General features: G+C 38.8%; 1 protein-coding gene across 4 annotated transcripts in view; it reads left to right on the top strand.

The window, feature by feature from the left end:
* SEMA6A (semaphorin 6A) overlaps nt 1-17,189 on the top strand; it is a 304,176-nt gene that overhangs the window by 191,776 nt on the left and 95,211 nt on the right. For 2 of the 4 annotated variants that reach the window (XM_082243679.1, XM_082243676.1), the window contains exons 16-19: nt 6,595-6,653; nt 6,969-6,989; nt 7,145-7,192; nt 14,200-14,340. In XM_082243679.1, the coding sequence (XP_082099805.1) occupies nt 6,595-6,653; nt 6,969-6,989; nt 7,145-7,192; nt 14,200-14,340 (269 nt within the window). The remainder of the gene's footprint in view (nt 1-6,594; nt 6,654-6,968; nt 6,990-7,144; nt 7,193-14,199; nt 14,341-17,189) is intronic. The other 2 variants (XM_082243677.1, XM_082243678.1) reach the window with 2 other exon arrangements.

The following is a 17,189-nucleotide window of genomic DNA, read 5'->3' as shown; positions in this document are numbered from 1 at the left end:
CAAATATGTAGCAGAAATTTCCCGGTGTATAGTGGAAAGCGATCCTACCATCTTCCTCGCTATAACAAGCTGCGTGCGTTTCAGCGCACTTCCGCGTGCGTTTCAGCGCACTTCCGCGTGCGTTCCACCGGAAATGACGTCCTACGTTTGCTGTGAAGCCCGGAATTATGTTGACGCATTTCGCCCCTCCCAGTGGGTGTTTTCAAAGACATTATATATGTTTTTGCAAATTTTTTGGACTACATATATCTTTATCATTATATTCAGATTTACATTGTCTCAGCGCTGTGTTATTGGTATATTTAAGTTATAGGTCTTAGTGCGCTTCCCCCAGCCTGGGAATTTATTAAGGAGTGAACTTACAATTGATATAATAAAACCCACATTGAGTAAAAGCATAAACTCGGGACATGTAACCTTGCTTCCGCCAAACGTCATGGCTCTGGCTTCACCTGTCTTCGTCCTACGCGTATCGTCCTGTGACCTCCATCGGAGGAAAATGCACTTCTTAATACATTTATTGGTGTTTTTAAACTACTACACTATGGCGGCTTGTATGTTGTTCTGAGTTACATTTGTAGAGAAACACAGCTGAGCAGCAGCACAGTGGCCCTTGGAAAGCTGAGTGGGCAAGAGGAGTACCAGTCAAAACCGAAGGCCCTCGTATGTAATACCCAGGCTGGGGGAAGTGCACTACGACTTCTAACTTGTCTATAGGTTAATAAAATAAAGTGAGGGCAAATATCTATTTTCTCCAAGGTGGTTGCACATGTGTGTTGAAGAGTGTTTTTAGCACTGGGAATCTGGGATGGGCACACTCTATCTATAATGTGGAGGATTGCACTGGAAGTGTATGAAGACCCTAGTATAAATGGGACTATGATTTGGGCACTGTATGAATATTTTCTGCAAGCTTTTTTACTTCTCAGTATACATCATTATTTCACGGTTATTTGGATTTTGTGCATATCTGTGATAACAAAAACACAAGGGCAAGGTTGTTGGTACAGAAATAAGTTTATTTATAACTTTTCAGCAGCACACATTAGAACGTATTATTACTTTGATTGGTGTGTGAACATACACTAAGCTGATTGCAACAGCTGGAAATATAAGATTGAGGGTTACACGTTTGATTCTGTGACAGCATATAAGTATTTTAGTTTATAAAATACAAAGTTATGTTGGCGGGGGTGTTGGGGGGTTTATGGTCATTGCAGCTTAAGAATATTGATCTATTTAGTAGGAAGTCCATAAGTAATGCCAGGGCTTCACGAGGAAAAACATGGCTTTTAGTTAGCCCAATCCTATAGCACAGGAGCTTTTTTGTCTGTAGTTAGAAGCAGTATTCTAGGTATAGGGAAGATATCCCCTCTGCTATCCTTAAGGTGTAGGACAGTAGGTAAAAAGGACCCTATCATGAGTGGCTGGGGTTCCAGGCTATGTTATTGTTGGGTCAGCTTTAACCACTTGCCGACCGCCGCACGACTATCTACGTCGGCGGTCAGCCCCTCACAGGCAAACTAACGTAGGGCTACGTTGCTTGCTTGTGAGGGTCTAGGGAGCGAGCGCGCGCCCCCCGGGGCGCGCTCCCGCTCCCGCGTGGTCACGGACCCCCCCGCGCGTGTGACCAGCGGACCCGATGTCCGCCGGTCACTCGGCGATCGGCGGGGGAGAGGGAGAATGTCAGGCAGCTTGTGTAAACAAACTGCCTGTCATTCTCTTCGCTGCAAAGACACTGATAAAACGGATCTGGTATGTAGATCCGTTGATCAGTGTCTTTACAGCTAGAGCCACAGCCAATCACAGTAGAAACCACGCCCCTAGGGACACACACAGCCCCTCCCTTCCAAATAAAGTTAACCCCTTCACTACCAGTGTATTTTTACAGTAACAGTGCATATATATAGCACTGATTACTGTAGAAATGTCACTGGTAACCCCAAAAGTGTCAAAAATGTCAGTCAAGGGTCCGATCTGTCCGCCGCAATGTCGCAGTACCGCAAAAAAAATCGCAGATCGCCGCCATTACGCGTTAAAAAAAAAAACAACAAAAATGACAAAAATCTTTCCCTTTGTTAGTAAACGCGATAACTTTTGCGCAAACCAATCAAAATACGCTTTTTGCGATTTTTTTTACCAAACATAGGTAGCATAAAATAAATTGGCCGAAAATTTTTAAAAATTTTGATTTTTACATTTTTTTTTGGGGGAATTTCATATAAAAAAATGTGAAAAATATTGCTATTTTTGCAAAATTGACGCTCTTTTTTTGTTTATAGCGCGTGATCAAAAAATCGCACAGGTGATCAAATACCACCAAAAGAAAGCTCTGTTTGTGGGAAAAAAAGGACGTCAAATTCGTTTAGGTACAGCGTCGCACGACCGCGCAATTGTGCGTTAAATTCACGCAGTGCCGAATCGCAAAATACCCCCTGGTCGGAATGGGGGTAAAATCTTCCGGGGCTTAAGTGGTTAAAGGTATCTGAGGCTCTGTGGACTGTCCCAACAGAACGAGATCTAAAAAAAAACAAAACCAGCTTATTCATATTTGCTGTGTGTGGATGCTACCTGGATCTCCTTTGTCATTATGCTGTTTAGGATTTGGGCCTATTTCACCAGGTGGGAGGGTTAGTTTTTATTTATGTATGTGTTGCTGAACATACACTTTGACGATTTGAATTTTCCTGGAAATGTCCCTGGCAACTGTGCAGTAGTTCTGTTGATTTTGTCAGCAATCTCTGATCTATCCTGTACAGATTATGACTTGATGGATATGAAGATTGAAGAAGGGTTACAATTCCCTGTTGCTTCCTGACATGTGCATATGAAGACTAGTGCTGCCAATTTCCAGTGTGCAATGGAAATTTCCTCCTTTGCTGTGAGACTGTCAGCACTTCACTTTGGTGGAGCTTAGTACAGCTGCTGCAGAGACAGTGTTTGGTGTCCCTGTGTTATAATTTCATGAAACTCCACGTGTCACCCAAATAGTCATAGGACCATGGCAAATCATTACAAATATGTCTATTAAAGCTGTATTTTGACATTCAGTAATCATTTAGATGTTTAATTGATTATCCGCTGTGAATTACATCCTATAGCTACTTATGCTCAGACTGGCCAGGCCTGTAAGTGCACACTTATTAGGTAAAAGTAATTATACAAATCTACAAATACAGACTAGAGTGGTCCATGAGAGGCTATGGGGTTGATTTGCTAAATTAATCTGCAGTTGTACTCCCACCCCCCCCCCCCCCCCCAGAGCTTAGTAAATGTGGTGAAGCTTCACTGTGTAAAGAATACCCAATCACGTCCAAGGAAAATAATAACAAAAACAGCGTTTCGCTTGCAAATGATTAGGTGGTGGAAGTCAGCAGAGCTTCACCACATTCACTAGGCTCTGGAGGAAATGAGTGCAGTTGCACTTGCAAACTTCACAGTCTGTTTGCTTTTAGTAAATCAACCCCTATATTTTCCATCTCTTGTAAATAGATGCTTGTCAGTTGCAACAGTCAGAGGGAGCCATATGTAGAACAGTTATTAGCAGTAGAGTTCTCAAACCTGTTTTCTCTGCCAGTAATCAGAACTTTCTAAACTGGCATCCTGCTACAAGTCAGTATTCGTAGTTGAATATCTGATTGGTACCGTTCCCTTGATACAGAATGTAGGGTGGCCATGATGACTGCTGCATACATTTATGAAATTAAGCCATTGCTTTAACAAAATGTTGTCATTTGAGTTACATGGCAGGACATGGTATGTTAGATAGAACTGCCACTATGTAATCACTGGTACAATAGCAGCTGAAACCTCTGCAACCCCTGTTCCTATACCCCTACTTCTATTCGTTCCATCACTGCATCATTTCATGGACTTTATCTTTCCAATGAAATGCTGTGTATCTTTCATAGAACATCTTCTTTTATAAATGTTAGCATTTTAATGGCCTGTGCAGCTTATAGAGTAAGCATTCTATTTCAGCCAAGAAAAAGAAAATAGCTGGCTACTATGGGAAAAAGCCAGTACCTTCTTTCAGACAATTTTATAGACAAGGTCCCATAATTTTAAAGCTTTGGATTTGATTTCAAATTCCGATAGTATTAGAGGTGAAATACAAATTCTGGCAAGGACATCTAGAAAATGCTTAGTAAACTGAAAGCAGCTGTGAGGACCAAAATGACTGTGCCGCTTACATCATAAACCACTAAGAGCCTAATGACTTCCAGGGGTAAACCATTATTTAGGTTTGGATTTGTTTTGATGCTCAGCATTGTAGTAAGCCATAACCACCATCCCATGCCTTATGTGTTGTGTTTACTGAAAATATAAATAGGAAGGTGATTTGTCCACCATTAGCCAGAAGGCTGAATTGAAAGCAAAAGTTACTGTGCAGAAGGCTGACATGTGTCTAATGTATTGTGGGGCCATTCTAAAAATACACCTCCATCTAAGCAACATTCCAGGCTGCAGCTGACAGGAGGAAATGATCTCCATAGACACAACACTTTTTGCACAAGAGACTGTTTGGGTGACACGTGCTGCTTTGTTCTACATTGCCAAGCATAGTTTGCTGTGTTGTTGACTGCTAAGGTTCCTGTTATAGATTATGAACAAGCTATTGTTGAAGTCTGTTTAGGGATCAGGAACTTTTTCATAAGAGAGCATACTTTATACTTGAAGAAGGTTTTGTATTCTAGCATTGTTGTGTTATATCTTTCTCTGTTGGCCTGTAAAAAAAAAAAAAAAATCAACATTTAGGGAATATTTAGGCATAATCTGAACCAGGTTTAGCAAAATGTAATGAACAAAGTGCTGGAATCTAGAGCAGCCAAACTGACTTCATCATTGACTGACCTGACTTTGGTAAAGTGAAGTGTGAATGGTTGTAGAAACAGGGGTTCCTGTCCTTTGCACATCATCACTGCTTTTGCCCTGTTTTTATTGAATATAACGAATATGTTGGTCTCCTCAATCTTGCAAGAAATTTGCCTATCATTGTCGAGGTTACCATGCATGTAATCCCGCATCAAATTTGTAACCAGGCTCAAGTGACTATTTTAACACATAACTGGTAACAACCATTTTTCTGTATGGAGCTAAGCTAGAATTTAGTTGATTTATTACTCTATACGTACTACTTAAAATTTGTTAATTTCCTAAAATATATATATATATATATATATATATATATATATATATATATATATATATATATATATATATATATATATATATATATATATATATATATATAGATATATATATATAGATATATATATATATATATATATATATAGATATAGATATATATAATGTGTGTGTGTGAGTCTTATATACACACACACATATATATATATATGTATGTGTGTGTGTGTATATATATATATATATATATGTGTATGTGTGTGTGTGTATATATATATATATATATATGTGTGTGTGTATATAAGACTCACACACACACATTATATATATATATATATATATATATATAATATGTGGGAGTAAGCTCCCATCTCTGACTTTTACCTATAGGTAAGCCTATATTAAGGCTTACCTATAGGTACTGTAGGTCTATCCTAAACATGCACTGTTTAGGAGATATTTACTGTACATGCAGCTGGTGACGTCACCGGCGCATGTGCTCTGAAGGAACGGCCACCCGAGTCCTGTGCCATAAGCGGCAGGATGTGAGGTAGTGACGTCATTGTGGCTCTGACCACTCACACAGCCGGAGTCAGCGAACCTGGATGGAAGACCGGGTAAAGATGTGAGCCCTCTCTCAGCAGTGACAGCAAGGCACTGGAGGGCTTTGTTTTCACATAAGTTTAACATTATGTGCTGGTATGTGATGCATACTAGCACATGATGATATTGCCGTGCAGGTTGCAAAAAAAAAACCACAGCGGTTTACTAACGCTTTATGGTTTTTCACCTTAAGGAATTCCCCCCCGCCCCCTTTTTCTTACCTGAGCCCGATTCAGTCCGATCCAGCGATGTGCACAAACACAACGGCTCCTGTCACTGTCTCACTCCTCATTAGACTTATGTATAGCAGCAGGAGCCATTGGGTCCTGCTTCTGTCAATCAAAAGCTGTGACACGCGGCGAGCACGCGCATGGGTGCCCCAAAGGAAAGCAGATTTCTGTGGGGGCATCTGCCAAAAAGGAGGGGCCTAGAGTGCCGGTGGGGGACCCCAGAAGAAGAGGATCGGGGCTGCTGTGTGCAAAAGGAATAAACAGAGCAGGTAAGTATAGGTATGTTTGTTATTTTCATTGGAAATAAAAAATGAGGGCTTAATACTGCTTTAATCTAAGTCATAACTGTGTGTTGCTGAACATTTGCAACAACAAAAGTTTGCCCAAAAGTGTCCTAACACTGCTATTATTGCAGGGCATAAAACTTTTATTTGCTGTGCTGTCTAACAATAGTCCAAATGTCCATATATTTTGAATTCGATTCACCTAAAATCACTAGGCCTGCAGATGTAGGTTTTTGCCCAAATTCAACACACAGAGCTTTGATGTTATTACACCAGCTGCATGTAGGCTGAACTCCAGGTTGCTAATCCAGTGTTTCTTTTCCTCTTCACAGAGCGCCATTTGAGCAAGACGTGGAGCATGGCAATACAGACGGCCTAGGCGACTGCCAAAGTAAGCAAAGAATCAGCCTGCTGTTTACTTTGGGTGAAATAAGCCCTTTAAATTCCCAGTGTCAACATACCTGTAGCAATAATAGTAGAGACACTTTACAGTAACAGGCTGAAAGAATTCTATTATTGTGAATCGGACATGAAAAGGAACCTCTGTGTTTGCCTAAGGGGAAATGTAAAATACATTTATAGTGTTGATCTTGATGTGGTAAAAATCACAGGAGGAATAGGTGACCCGTCAGAATGGTGTTATATTTCATAGAGCGCAGCTTGGATGGAGGAAGCTCAAGTAACTTTTTCTCTTCTCTTTTTCCAGATTCTTTTGTGGCATTAAATGGTAAGAAAAAAAAAATATTAGCTCCTCGATACTTCTTTACTAGGTTTAAGTCTTATGTGTTTTTTTTTTTTTTTCTTTTTACATTTTATTTTTTATAAATCTCCTCTTGCAGCTGCACCAGTTACAAATATCACCCTCAACTATTTTTTCTATAGAGTTTGCAACTGCATCTCCTGATCCGGAGTTATTTTACACAGTGTATGGTCAGTTTATACATGTTTTGTTGACCGTTTTGTAGCTGTTCTTTACATTTTAGATAACTCTTTGAACATCTTTAGCTGCTGTTCTAAATTTACCAAAATTGCCATTATAAAATAAACAGTACACTAGCCTGGATAGAGTAGAAAATCTTTTTTAGACTTTCCAACTGGGAGCATTTGCCTCCTTCCTCCTGTCCTAATGATCCCTATCACCAGGACAGGAAATTAAGGGAACCCCCCACATTGAGAGGCTACATAGTAATACAACTCAATGGAAATTCTCATTTTTTCAACCCTGCTACTATAGTTTTATTGGTGTCTGTTTCCCCCATGGGAGGCAGAAAGTGATAGGAATTCTCCCCAAAAGGGCACCAAACCCAATAAAAAAACATAACCCTTATGCACTCTATCCAAAACTTTACTTAAGTTCCAATTGAATTAGGCTAAATACATCCAAATCATTGTGTGGCAATAGTAAAATAGTAGTAGCAAAAAAAATTAGTTAGCACTGTTAAAAGCATTGTGCTTGGAAGATAGATTTTAAAAATATAATGGGCGTGATTTAACAGTCTAAAGAGATATCGAACACAGACAGTCTGGGTTGCCTAATACCCAATTGAACTCATATTTGTAATAAGAGAATGAGAGTTGGAGGTTTAAAATATGAATTGGATTGGTTCCTAAAGGAGTAATACAAGAAGATCCCACCATCTGGCACAGTGACAATCATGGCAAATTCTAAAATATAAGAAAAACATCAGACTCACTTCTTAAAGCATCATTTTATTATAGGGATTGAGCATAAATAGTAATGTGTTCAGCAGTAGTCTCTTATTTCACAGATAATAGAACATATACCTAATGTCAAGTGATGCTGAGGGAGGGAAAATATTTATTTAAAATTCAAGTGGAAATGATGGAGGAAAGCAGATATCCAGTGACAGAGAATAAACTAATAAATTGATATCACATTAATAATTCATTTGGTTCCTTTAATGGAAAAATGTTTTGTTTAAGGCCTTCCAGATTGCTTCCCTGCCAGTATTTTCATACAAATTAGCTAAAGAAATGACATTTCATCATCAGCGAACATGTAGGTGGATAAATGACATGTCTAAATTTATACAGAACTTCTGTACATCTCAGACAGTTTTTGTATTGTTTCTGAGGGGTTTATTTTGGCATGTGAAGACATACACACTCTAATTAAACCCAGTTTGATATGCGTCATTAACCTGCATGCCTAATAGGCAGAACAGACCTCAGGTCATGCAAGGCCTAGTGTTCTGTCAAGGGCCTGTCTGGATTTATCAGGTCAGCATCAACATGAGACCACACAGCGCTCTGTCCAGCTGTTAAATTCTTTTTATTTTAGTAGAGGCAATTTTGGTGAATTGGACCATTTATTTTACACTTCTTTTCTATTTACTATTACTCACCTTTCCCTTTTGGTTTCTTTAGCTATTTTTAGCTAGTTTTAACAACACTCATGATGTGGCAGTCATAGGCCTCAATGTAGCACATCTAGAATAGGTCAAATGTCATTAAATTAATTTAGTTTTTACTAACATTATTCCAATGGTTTCTTTTATCTAAAGTATTTAAATTTAAAATATGCCTGCACAATGGAAACTCCACATTACATTGTAATCATAGGCGATTCCAGAATTAAAGTGGTTGTAAACCTTCATTTTTTTTTTTTTTTTTTTTTAACAACAAACATGCCTATAGTTACCTGCTCTGTGCAGTGGTCTTCTGTTGGTCCCCTGCTGGTTCTCTAGACCCCTCCTCTTCTTTAGGTGCCCCTACAGAAAGCCGCTTTCCATGGGGGCATCCATGTGGGCTTGCTCCGGAGTCTCGTTGCTGTGTCCATTGACAAACAGAGCTGAACTCAGCCCCCCCCCCACCCCCCGCTCCTATGTCACAGCTTTTGATTGATAGCAGTGGGAGCAAATGGCTCCTGCTGTAATCAATCTGTCCAACGTGGAGAGTGACAGTGGCTGGAGCCCCTGCGCTTGTGCACATCGCTGGATCGGATCGGGCCCAGGTAAGAAAAACAAGAAAATGGGAGGGTATTGGGAGGAGCTGCAGCACAGGTTTTCGAATCTTAATGCATTAGGTGAAAAACCTTAAGGCTTTACAGCCACTTTAACCACTTGCCGACCGCCAGCAGTACATGCACGCAATAGAGCCGACTTCCCGCAACGTAATAGCCAGTGGGGACACGCTAATTGGCCAGAGGGGGCGCTAATCAGCGGGTCCGATGAACACGACGCCCGCTGGCCATCTGCGATCGCTCCCCAGAGAGACAGAACGGCGGTCCAAAACGATTATCCTATTTAGTAACATTAGCTTTTTCACTTCACTGAAACAATGTTGTCGTTTCACAGTTGCATGAAGTGAAATTCCCACAAATGAATGCTATAACGACCACTCTATTCTTATAATATGCATTATATTATCGCTATATATCTGTGTATAAGGAGTTCCCCGCTTTTGGTGATTATGGTTATTTATGCTTTAGGTGGCTATAGCTTACTACTCTATATTCTCTGTGGATAATTTACTAAAACCATAGCAGACAGAATCTAGAGCAGCTGTGCAAAATACCCAATCATCGTCAAGCCTCAGCTTGTTTGGTTAAGCTTTGAAAATGAAAGCTAGAAGCTGATTGGTTGCCATGCACAATTGCTTCAGATTGTTTGTTCCAGTCTTAGTAAATTCCTCTCTCCTCTCTCTGTGTGTTATCATAGTGAATGCTATATTTTATTTATAGTATGGACAACATTTAATCATATGTACATTTCAAACACACATTTAGCAGAGCCTATAGTTGGCTAAGAAATGACTAACCGTTTCAGGGAGACAGATACAACCTAGTACTACTTGGGTTATCCTTAAATGACCAGAACATCTTCTGTATCAAGCCGTTTGGCATTTTTTTCCTCTGTTCCTAATACAATGATCTCTCAGACTCAAGCAGGCCTGTTTACTTTGCACTCAGTCCCCTGGGAAAAGAGGCTTTGTTGATGGGAGGAAGGGTGTCGCTTTGTTACCTGCATACATATAGAACACAAAAGGGTCAAACAGTGGCGCAGTTGTCTTAAATACACATTGCCTCTTTGTATCAAGATTACAATTTTATTGACTCTTCATGGAACATCAGTGACAGATGCCTGAAAGTACAATGCCACAATGGCCTGAGCAAGAAAAACACAGCACAAACAAACATTGTTTACTGTATTTAATGGTTTATTTATTTCAATATTTTTTTCGGAGATGTGTACCAAGCCTGCTGCACAGCGGAAGTATTGTAATACCGAACAGAATAAAGTAGCAATTATAGTTAAAAGAGAAGCCATGTAGGAATCGCATTGAATAGATTGTGGAACAATTTCAGTAGCACTAAATGTAGAATAATCTCAAGTATTTTGCTTATTAAACATTTGCAAGATGTGGCGGCACAAGTGCAGCCATATGGACTAAAACAACTGCTTTCCAGGTCATAACGCAGATATATCCATCTTCTCCAGGACAGTGATTATGATTTGTCAAGCAAAGTGCATCATAGTTAATGTTTAACATTTAAACAAAATACACTGGTATTACCATTATACATTCTAACAGTCTTGTATGGACAAATCAAATCTTTAAAGTATATGTAAACCCTCACCTTGTAAAACAGCCCATTTAGTTTAAAATAGAAATGAAAGGCAAAACCATTTTTGTATACATAAAAAAACAAAAAAAAAAACAAATACCGTTTGTCCCCCTTTTTTTTAGAAGTGATCACATAATGTGTTCTCAGCTGCATCAGCAGCTCTGAGAGCGGGGAGAGGAGAAACAGCATTACACTGACCTTTCCTATGAATGAATGGCTGTGCAGGGGATGCTTGTGAGCACAAGTTTGATCATTGGAGGAGAGCAGGCTGAGTTCCCAGCACAGCTAGGACACTGACCATGCTGTGCTGTCATGCCTGGTGTGGTTAGTTTTTGATAGGAAAGCAGGGGCACTGGCAGGGACATCACACAAAGAAAGCCATACATTGTACTGTTGCCACAGAGAGTGTAGCCCACAACACCCCCAGCACCTTTTAACATTAAAAAGGGCAATGTTGTGGTGCATAGCATGATGACCATATCCTTTTTCAAGAGTAGAACCCTAAAATATATTATTTTTCTAAAATAATTAGTTTTGAAAGAATATATTTTTCTATGAATTACATTCTAGTTGGTTATTAGAAGTAAAACCCACTCTTTCTTCATTTGTTATAATCACACTCTACTGATTTGTACAAATTCAAAGCAACATGAACTGCATTATATTCATAATGACCCACTCTTTATGTCGAGTAGACTTTATTTTTACCCTGTATTCATCAATTATAGAACACACTAAAAAAATATGGTTTCTACACTATAATGACCTGATGAAAGCAAAACTGCCAGACAAAGACTGTCAACAAAATCAAAATCTCCACCAGAATAATTCGGCAAAATTGCCAGTGTTGATTAACAGGAAAAATAAATCACAGGATAACCCATAAAAATGTGCAATGTTTACAGCTCTGAGCCTTTCTTCTATTTACTTGAAGCCAATTAAGAAGATGTATTAATAGCTTAAATCCATGAAATATGGCACTGTGAATTGTTGGTTTAATGAAGGTCCATGTTGGTATTCATTCCGCATTTTCTAAATACCATTACTGAAAATAGCCATGATTATCATGTCAAATGCTAGTATTCGTTACAAGGAAGACATAGTATGATATCACTGTGTTACAAATATTTTTTATTTAATAATCACACGTAAAGCAGTGGTGCCCAGCTACCTTGTTGGCCACATTATAATAGTGGTGTCATGTGATCCAGAGCCTTACAATATTATAGTGGCCTTAGTAGTACAAATGTACGTGCTCATAAAGAGTCATTGGAATGTTTCTATGAAGCTCGTAGTTAGGAGTCACTGAAACCTTCACAGGCCCATCATCAAATTTTGTAGGTTTCCAAACTTGCCTCAGTGTAGGCAATAGGGGGATGCAGCCAAAGCTAGAGTTTTCTTGTGTGCTCAAACCCTTTAGTTCTTCTGTAACCTTATCGGGTGTTGGTTTTCAACAGATCATGACAATTAAATCGTACTTATTGCACCGTATCCTTGTGCAAAGTCTGTTGCCCTTAAAACTTTTAATGAATATGATAAAAACACAAATATCTTAACCACTTAAGCCCCGGAAGATTTTACCCCCTTCCTGACCAGGGCCTATTTTGCTTCGGCCCTGCGTGACTTTAACGGACAATTGCGCGGTCGTGCGCCGCTGTACCTAAAACAAATTTGACGTCCTTTTTTTTCCCACAAACAGAGCCTTCTTTTGGTGGTATTTGATCACCTGTGCGATTTTTTTGATCATGCGCTATAAACAAAAAAAAGTGTCAATTTTGCAAAAATAACAATATTTTTCACATTTTTTTATATGAAATTCCCCCCAAAAAAACGTAAAAATTAAAATTGTTTAACATTTTAGGCCAATTTGTTTTATGCTACATATTTTTGGTAAAAAAATCGCAAAAAGCGTATTTTGATTGGTTAACTAAGGGAAAGATTTTTGTAATTTTTTTTTTTTAACGCGTAATGGCGGCGATCTGCGATTTTTTTTATTTTTTTTTGCGGGACTGCGACATTGCGGTGGACCGATCGGACCCTTGACTGACATTTTTTACACTTTTGGGGTTACCAGTGAATTTACTGCAGTAATAAGTGCTATACATATGCACTGTTATTGTAAAATGACACTGGCAGTGAAGGGGTTAACTTTTTTTTAGAGGGAGGGGTTGTGTTGTCCCCAGGGGCGTGATTCTAACTGTGATTGGCTGTGGCTTGAGGTGTAGGAACAGTGATCAACGGTCCTACATAGTAGAACCGTATGATCACTGTTCTTACACAGGGGAGAATGACAGGCGGCTTATTTGCATCAGCCGCCTGCCTTTCTCCCGCTCTAACGGACAATCGCGAGTGCCCGGCGGACATCGGTACCGCCGGGCACACGCGCGGGCGGGGGTCCGTGACAGAGCGGGAGCGCGCCTCCGGCGGCGCGCGCTCGCTCCCCAGAGCCTCACAGGCTAGTGACACGTACCCAGGGGCTGACCGCCGCAGTATATGTACTTGCGGCGGTCGGCAAGTGGTTAAAATGTAACTAAAAACTAAACTTTTTTTTTTAGCGTCAGTCTAGTTTATTTTTTGTGTTTATGGTTTCCTTTAGGCTGCATTCACACCTCTGTGTTTTGAATCACAGGCAGTTTTTCCGCGATTTCCAAGCTCCCAGGTGTGAATGACCTCACAGAATGCACATCTGAGATGCCATTCACCTAAAATCACAGTGTGGTTCTACCGTGATTGTCGTGTGATTCAAAACACTGAGGTGTGAATGCAGCCTTAGAGAAGAGTGTTGGCACGAAGTGCCCCAGTGGGGCTATAGACCATAATAATAAATGATCGGGGTTCCTTTCTTCCCTTACTCTAGTATCAAAATATTTTTTATTGTGGATTTGCCTCTGCTGGAAATTTTGCCCCACAATCCTGTGTTAGTGACAATGCTGTCCAGATACAGGATCTTGAGGGGTAATTACTAGTGCTATGGACACCATCAGAGGTCTGAAAGAGGTTTTAACCCTTGTGTTGCTGGAGTTACTCTACAGGCACACACAAATCTGAAGCTACATGTCATAAAAGAGACATTTCAAAAACAGGTTTGTGCACTGCCAAACAAGTGTATGTATAATAAATGGTAATCTTAAAAACATCATAAAACATATTCTGTAGAGCCTGCTGGTGTTACCCGATGATAGTAAGTTTTATAGCTCTACTCATAAAACTACAAGAGAATATTGAAATACAAGCTGTATATGTGTTTTATTTAGACCTCTTTCCAAAGCACCAGGTATTCACATTGCATTTTGAATAAAATATACTGCTAACAATGTTTCTGCTGAAACTAAACCCTCAAATTTCTTAGATCCCAGCACAACCTCTCACTCCAGAAGACATGAGAGTTATGACAGGGGTACTGTCCTGGACTGGAAGGACACCTATGACTCTGCTGAGAACACTGACCCCCACGTCGCCGACTCTTTCCATAACCACCAGGACAAAAAGGGTAAGGCCTTGGAAAAGACATTTCTAATATACGATGAGAAGTCAAATGGGGAGGGAGGTGTGTTACATGGTGTGGGTGCTTTCAGCTGGAATATGATGAATGAACATAGGCTCTCAAACAAAAGAAAGAGAAAAAGTGATTTATACTATATTTTTCCTTTTTTTTTTTTTTTTTTTTACTACATCCACAGCCTTTTCGTTTCACTACCAGCATTTAGCAATTTTCCCCTTATCAGAACTAAGGAAATCTGGATGCTATTTGACTTGAGACTGTAAGATTATTAGACCAAAATTGTTTTGTGATGGTATACTAATTTAACACAGCCTCTCCGCTTTAACCTGTATAAGGAGATAATGACTACCGGTATAAGGAGATAATAACTACCAGTTTGTATTAACTGCTGTGAGCCTTTTGCTAACAGACTGCAACACATGTCCCTTATTAACAGTATGTATTACCTCACAGGGGGCAATTGGGGCGTGCATCACCAATGTCGTCCTTTTATGCAATGAAAGAGTGCCAAGAAGAATCATGACAGTAACCCAAAATGAGCGATTCTGTCTATGATCAGCTGCTCCCCGAACATAATGCTTAATATAGATGTTTTTGCCTGATTAAAGTAGTTCACTCACATTATAAACCCACGGAGAAAAGAGGAATGCCTTATGCATTGAGTAATTCAATCATCTGCAGTGAAAGGGTAGAAAATTTGGAACCGATCTTCTTTATGATTTCTGACCTATTCATAAAGAAATGGCACATTGAACCTGCCCATTATCTCATCTGAATCATCCAAAGAACTAATTTTAACATTATCTTGATGCTTCTCTCCTGTCATTTGAGCAAATAATAGATATCACAATCTGCCTGACTGCCTCTCAGGGGTGGTGGAGGAAGATGTGATTAATGAACGAGGTGCTGAACCACAAAGCTGGCACATGAAATCATAAAAATAATACAACATTTTTTTTTTTTTTTTTTACTTTACACGGTCGAATACCAGAAAGCATAGAACCAAGCACATTCACTGAACTTTAAACTTCCCAGGGGCTCACTAAATAAACTTTACATTTTACATCATAGCAGCACCCTTTATAATTTGGTCCATATGCATTTTGAGTTATTTACCTAATGTACTTTTTCAAATTCCATTTTTTAAACCTTATATTTGGATATTTTTGAATTTATTTCAAATTTTAAACTGCTGTGTTTAGGTCAGGTTTAATTTGTAGCATCGGTATTCCACACAGTGATGACATTTGCATTGGGATTCATCATATTGACAAAGCTGAAAGCATTACACACATCATCATGTAACCTGTAATTATGTAAAAAGGCACAATGGTGGCAGAAGTTGCGCATGGGTGTTTTTTTTTATCATTATCACATTTGTGTGCTTAATACTCCTTGTCTGTCTCTGTACATTTTACACAGTAATGATATTAATCTTCAACAGAAAGACAATGAGTAACCTTGCTGTACAAAAAAAAAAAAAAAATAGAGAGCTTGATGTTTTGTTATGGTTTTGTTTTTATTTGTTGTTTTTTTATTTTTTGCACTTTTTCCAATGACTTTTAATTTTGTCAAACTACAAGTTTTGTTTTTGACTTTTTGTTTTGCAAAGTGCTCTGTGGTGTTATTTAGTGTAGATTACTTTGAAAGGTGTTTTCTTTCATTATCCACTCTGAGAGTAAATTCCTTTCTTCGTACTAATTCTTAAATTCACTTTCTGCTTTGTTTGCAATGACACTAGTGGTTTGATGATGTCACATCCATATGTTTAGCATATGCTCAAGCTCAGGTACCTGGAATATTAAAGAAGTGGAAGGTGGCCCATAAAATCGCTTGGCTCATTGGGATGTGACATTCGTTCACCACTGCTTAATTGGCTATATATACTCTGGAGTTGCCTTCCCTATGATTTTATATATTTATACATTTAAAACACATCTGAATATACGATCTATTACTGTCAAGTCTGTACATCGCAAAAAATTTTGAAAATTCAATAAACTTTATTTTTACATTAACTAAAAATTCTTCAATCCAGTTACAACTCCAGTGTATATATTTATTCCTGTGCGGTGTTTTTTTTTCCACTGACTCTGTGTGTTCTTTACCTTTTGCAAAATACACTAAACCTTATGTCCTACACTAACCCTTTCCCCTCTTCCTGCTACCATTGTACTTCGCCTCCCTCCTTGATTCCTTCCCTTAAAGTGACAATAACATTTAAAACTAAATAGGGCTTTCATGTGCATATTACATTATGCCTTCCTAGTCAACTATGTGTTAATAGTGTCTACTTTGGTATAAATTCTACGGCATAAAATTTGTGATGCGAGTAAATGACCTGGGTAACATTGCATGCTTTTATTTAATAGGGCCAGCAAACACATAAGATAATGTGACAATAAATTTAGTCTGATTCTTTACCATAGGTTTTCATAATAGCTGATAACGTAGTAACACAACACTGCATCATCTCTTATTTAACAAGCTGTAGTTAGACACTCGAAAGAGCAATGGTGATCTGTAACCCATAATGAACCAATCACAGGTCAGCCTTTGACTGCTTTTTATAAATAAACCAATGAACACTGACTTGTATTTTTTCCTCTTAACTGTTTTTTTACACCACTAATTGTACCATGATAATAAAAGCCATGTACCAAAAAATTCTATATGGTAATTGGAATCTTTGAGCTCTCTTCATAGTGCATTCTTCATAGAATTAAAATAAACCTGTGTATATACTGTAATAGTGCTAGAAAAACATATAATAAATGTATATCTCCTAACAATGGAAAAACCTTTATGCCTTAAGATTTGGCCAAAGTAGACACTTT

This window comes from Pelophylax lessonae (assembly GCF_965119305.1).
Source record: "Pelophylax lessonae genome assembly, chromosome: 1".
NCBI classification, from domain to species: domain Eukaryota; kingdom Metazoa; phylum Chordata; class Amphibia; order Anura; family Ranidae; genus Pelophylax; species Pelophylax lessonae.
The sequence above is the reverse complement of the archived record's forward strand: the minus strand, read 5'-3'. Positions and strand labels throughout refer to the sequence as shown.